Below are 5414 nucleotides of genomic sequence, written 5' to 3' on the forward strand. Positions count from 1 at the left end.
CGCGCGGCGGACGCCGGAGCGGCGGACGGTGGGGCGACGGCGCCGCCACAACCCCCCCACCGCAGCGCAACGGCGGCGATTCCACGGCGGGCCGGGCGCCCCGGGAAGCGGGGCCAGCGCGAGAGTCCCCACCACGACGGCCGGTCACGCCGCCGCCGCGCCCGCGGCACCCCCCCGGGAACGGAGGCGGGTCGGGCCGGAGCCCGTCCCGGCCCGTCCGGAGGGCGCGGGAGCGTCGGGGGAGCAACCCGGGACAACGCGTCCCCGCCCGGACAAGGCCCCCCCGGGCGGGAAACCGCGCGACCGGAGGGTCGCCCCTGGCGACGGACGGCCGTCGGAGAGACGACACCGCCTGGCCCGCGACCCGGGCGCGCACGGGCACCGAACCGGGTCGGGCCGCCGCAGCGTGGGGGAGGGGGCGCGGACGCCGGCGCGCCCCGGACCGCGCCGACTCGCAACGCCACCGCGGGCGGGCGCGACGGACGCCAGGGAGGGGGCCGCGACGGCCCCGGGAGTGACGCGACCACCGTGAGGGACGCGGAACCCCGGGTCGGAGACCGGGACGGGAGAGGAGGCCGAGAAGGGCCAAGGCCGCGGCGAGGGGAAGGAAGGCGAGAGAAAGGCGACGGTGAAAGGGGCCCGCTGGCCACCACGAGGGGCCAGGGGAAGCCTCGGGGAGGCGAGCCCGCCGGCAACCGAGACACGCGAGGGGTCTCACCAGCCCGCGGCCTCCGAGCCACGATGCGGTCCCGCGGCGCCCAGAGCGACGGGCCGGCCCTCGGCGACCCCCGCGCACCTCACGGGGCTCCGGGTCCCGACCGCCGCGGTCGCACCCGACAGAGAAAAGTCGCCTCACGACCACGCGCTCGCCGGCCGCCCGCGCGTCGTCCGTCCTCCGCGCGTAGGCCCCCCGCCCGACCGTCTCACGGAGACGGAGGCAACACCGCCCGAGGGGACGACGCCGCCAGCGGCCGCGGCGGCGACGACCCCGCGCACGGGGGAGTCGCGGCTCTTTGACACACGCGCGAGGGCGGCCGGCAGCGGCGAGGGTGGTGCGGAAAGGGAAGGGAGAGCCGCGGAGGCGAGGGCACCGAAGAGCCGCCGCCGAGGAGGGTCGCCGCCGAGGGAGAGACCACGGACGCGATGGGGCCACCAGGAAAACACCACGGGATCCCACCGCCACAATCCCTAGGGCGGTCCCGCAACACGCCCGGGACGCCGGCTGGCCCCCCTATCACCCCCTCCACCAGCGGGGCCTCCGGGCCCCGCCACCGGGGCTTCCCCTCACAGCGACCTCGCGGACAAGCCCGACACCAACAGCACGTAACCGTTTCTCGGCACCTCCGCGTCCTGTTCCGAACGTCCAAGGGAGGACCGCGTCCTCAGGGGAGCGGCTCCCGGGGCCGGCCCCGACCCGTACGCCCGCGCGCCGCCGGGGGTACCGGCCGCGGCACGGCACGGGAGGGGAGCGGTGAGCCGGCTCGCTCACGGGGTTGGGGCGGGCGCGCTCACACCCGCCCTCTCCCCCAGCCCCAATCGCAGCCAGACGCCGGACCGGCCCAGCGTGACCCTCCCCCGACTCAGAGGGGGGAGGCGCAGGCCGCAGCAGGCCGAGAGCAGCGCTCGGCCCCCACCGCGGGGGAGGGAAGGAAGGGAAGGAAGGCTCTGCCCACGTCACAACCGGCAGCCGCACCGGCGGGGCGGCTGACGACGCGCGGTGAAGGGAGGAGGCCGCGGACCGGGAGATCGGTTACTCCCCACCGAAGGAAAAGGCACGCCTCCGGGATCGCTAGAGAAGACACTCCACCGAGGGCGTGATCGCCCCTGCTCGCACCCGTCGCGCCCGTCGTGGGGCGGGCACAGGACGCCTGCGGAAGCGTGGGAGGGGGTCTGCGGTACAGGCGAAGAAAGCACCCAAAGGCACCCTTGAGCGTTCGTGGCCAGGAGCCCCCTCCGGTGCAACACAACAGGGGGACCTCCCAGGGGAAGGGCCGTCACATCGTCACCGGGGCCCATCCCCGCCACGCTCGCACCGCAACGCCGTGCTCGTGTGAAACACGCCCACGCCAACCTAACCTCCAAAACGTGGAGGAGAGGAGAAGCCACAGCACGGGGCGGGCGCTCGCCGGTCGGCCCCACGCCACGCCATGAGGAACAGAGCGAGGCGACCATAAAGAGTCCTCTCTCCGGGCTTCCAGCACCGCCTCGACCCCCCCTCACCCCGATGATTCCTCGGGGGCACGCGCACAAGCAAGACTCCGCGAATCACGACCCCAAGGGGGCGCGCGCCGGGAGCAGGGACGACTCCACCGTTCGGCCTCAGACACCTCGGGAAGCAACCCGGTGCGCTCCAGGGGCACCGCAAAGGGCCAGAAGGACCCAAACGCTCGCGCGCCAACGCGGGCACGCGACGGGGTATCGGAGGCGCCGCGGGGCAAGGACGCCCACAACGGGACAACCACCAGCAGCGAGCGAGTAACCCGCCGCGTCAGAGAGGACCGACCCACCCCAGCCCCGCGGGACCGGGGAAGGAGGCCAGGGCCCATGTGCCACATCCCCCCACGCCCCACGCCCGCGGGGAGGAGAGGCGGGGAGGCCGCAGGCAGAACGAGAAGAGCGGGCCCATTCGCTGAGGAATGCCCCGTCCCTCGCCTGGGGCGCGGATTTGGGGGCCCGGGAGACCGTGACGTCACCACATCGATCAAGAAGAAGCCCCGCGGTGAGCCCAGCGAGGACAGCGATCAGAGGAGCCCGCTTCAGCCTCGCCCGACCGACTCGGGGCGTGAGAGGGGCGGCAGACAACCCAGCGGAGAACGCCTGACACGCGAGGGCAAGAGACGGGTTGTCACTACCGGCCCCAGGCGCCCACGGCGCGGAGAGAGAGCGGGACAGAGAAGCGAGCGCACGCCATCGTCGCCGCCTTCCCGTCTTTCCCCGCCGCCGCCGAGCGCCCCTCCCCCCCCAAGGGCCGAAAGCCAGAGGAGACGAGCGGAGCGCGCGGGGGCACCGCAGTCGTTGGAACGCTCCCGACGCACAAGAGCCGGCGCGCGGGCCCGAGGCGGTCGGCTCCAGCGGCAAAGCAGGACCAGGCGTCAGATGGTCGCCGGGAGACCCGCCCGCGTCCGGGGGTTCCAACCTCTCCGGCGACAATCGCCAGAGGACAGCGTGTCAGCACTAATCTGCAGACACAAGACGACAAGCCAAAACGAAAGGAAAGGCCGCACCGGGGGACGCGGGACGGCGCCCCGGACCACGCCCACCACCCGCACAGGCGACACGGCCACAGGTCCCCAAATGTGTCCCCAGAGCGGACAGCCACGGAACACGTAGGGCCACCTGGTCGACCGCGAGAACCCGGTAGCACAAACGGGTGGTCGGGGACCCGCGAGCGCAGGAGCGACCGTGGGACTCCGGGGCCGGCCGCGGACTTGGAAAAATAATCGGGCCGGGCCGGGCGAAGCGACGCTGTCCCGGCAGGGGGCACCCTTCAAGCCCCGGCCACCACCCCGGGCGGGCCGGTCCGCGGATCCCGCCTGGGGACTTGGGGAGGAAAAAAAAAAAAAAAAAAAAATCATCATCCGAGAAGAGAAGGCGCCCCGGACCACCGGGAAACAGGAGAGACCGCGGGCGGGCCGAGGGCACCCTCACCGGCCACCAGGGTCACCACGGGTCCGGTCCGTGCCTCCAGAGCGGGACTCGAGAAATAACCTGGGACGACCCAGTCTCTCCCAGCCACAGGCCAGTCCCCTTCTCCCGAGCGGGACTTGGAAAAAGTCCGTGGAAAGAAAGTCGGGGCCGAGCACGGGGACACAGCGAGGTACGGCGGACCGGTCGTCGGACACCCTCTGCCTTTCACCCGCGCCGCGTCCGGTCGGTCGGTCGGTCCACGCGGTTCGGCCGGGCCGCCACAGCCGCGGAGCGCTGGTTGACCCGCCCGCACAGCCCTCCGACGCGCCCGGCCGGCCGGATGACACTTAAACATCCTCCCACATCAGCCCTGCCGGCCCAAGTTCTGACTCACTGGCTGTCGCGGCGCCGCCACGACCACAAAGCAGGTGGCGCCGCACACGGCCGCTCGCCTCCGGGAAGCCGGCCTCGCTCACATCGGTGACTGTCCCTTCCTTTGCCTGTCGCACCGGAGCTTCGGAGGACCAGCGTACTCTAGGAAAGCGGCCACCAGAGGGAGCCCGACCGCAGCCGGTGCCGGCCACCCGAGGTCGCCTCCACGACACCCGGGCCACCCTCCGAATCCCCTCCTTTCAGACAACAGAAGGTCCCTCTGAGGCGTCCCACGAAGACACCCACCCACCCCCAACACCGTAGCCGTCCGGGAATAAATAAGGGGTCGACCGGACCACACAAATCAAGTGCACCGAACCCGCCTCCGCATAGACCTGTCACATAGTCAAGAGACTGACAGAAAGACAAACGGAGGTGGGGAGCCTTTCCTAAAATAGAATCACACGACCCCAGGAAGGAGCCGCGATGCTCTCTCTTCACATTTTTATCCTATTTTATTTTATTTCTACCTATCTAATCTATCTATCTATCTATCTGTTTTGAGACAGAGACTCAAGCTCTCGCCCTGGGTAGGGTGCCGTGGCGTCACGGCTCACAGCAACCCCCAACTCTCGGGCTTAAACGATTCTCTTGCCTCAGCCTCCCGAGTAGCTGGGACTACAGGCAGCCCGCTACAACGCCCGTCTATGTGTGTGTGTGTGGGGTGCGTAGCGGTCATGGTTTGGCAGGCGGGCCAGGCTGGGCTGGATTCCAGACTGCAGGGTCCGCCGTATGTGGCTGGCACCCTGTATTTTTTTAAATGCCCTGGCTGGCAAAAGGAAAGAAGGAAGGGAAGGGAAGGGAAGGGAAGGGAAGGGAAGGGAAGGGAAGGGAAGGGAAGGGAAGGGAAGGGAAGGGAAGGGAAGAAGGGAAGGGAAGGGAAGGGAAGGGAAGGGAAGGGAAGGGAAGGGAAGGGAAGGGAAGGGAAGGGAAGGGAAGGGAAGGGAAGGGAGAAGGGAGGGAGGGAAGGAGGGTTGGACCGAGGGATGGATCCGAGGGTCAGCCTAGGGGGGGAAAATATATGTATGTAAAGGGTCTACTAGAGTCACCATTTGCCAAACGCGAGCCGTTTGGCTTTCAGTTGGGTGTCATGAGATGAGCGCCATCTGCCTCCTCACCCCCATAAGACAGATACTGCCTGCCACTGACGTGCACTGGGGTGCTGTGTAGGATAAAAGATGAAAAGAAAAAATGAAGAAATACCCTGACACGGAAATGATGAGAGTCACTATCACCCTTAGATTAGTCCAGATCTGGGTGGAGGAAAAGGAGATTAGAACAGATGGGTCGGGCGGCGCTTGTGGCTAAGTGAATACGGCGCCGACCCCATATGCAGAGGGTGGCGGGTTCAAACC

The 5414-nt window shown here is 69.0% G+C and overlaps 1 protein-coding gene across 1 annotated transcript in view; it reads left to right on the forward strand.

Annotated features, from left to right (window-relative positions):
- The window catches only part of LOC128579036 (collagen alpha-1(I) chain-like), a 13432-nt gene extending 12415 nt beyond the window's left edge, over positions 1-1017 (forward strand). The window contains exon 4 of the mRNA XM_053581336.1: positions 1-1017. This exon is cut by the window's left edge and continues 240 nt beyond it. Within this exon, the coding sequence (XP_053437311.1) occupies positions 1-1017 (1017 nt within the window).
- Positions 1018-5414: the final 4397 nt, after the last annotated feature.

Source organism: Nycticebus coucang, chromosome Y (assembly GCF_027406575.1).
Source record: "Nycticebus coucang isolate mNycCou1 chromosome Y, mNycCou1.pri, whole genome shotgun sequence".
Lineage (NCBI taxonomy): Eukaryota > Metazoa > Chordata > Mammalia > Primates > Lorisidae > Nycticebus > Nycticebus coucang.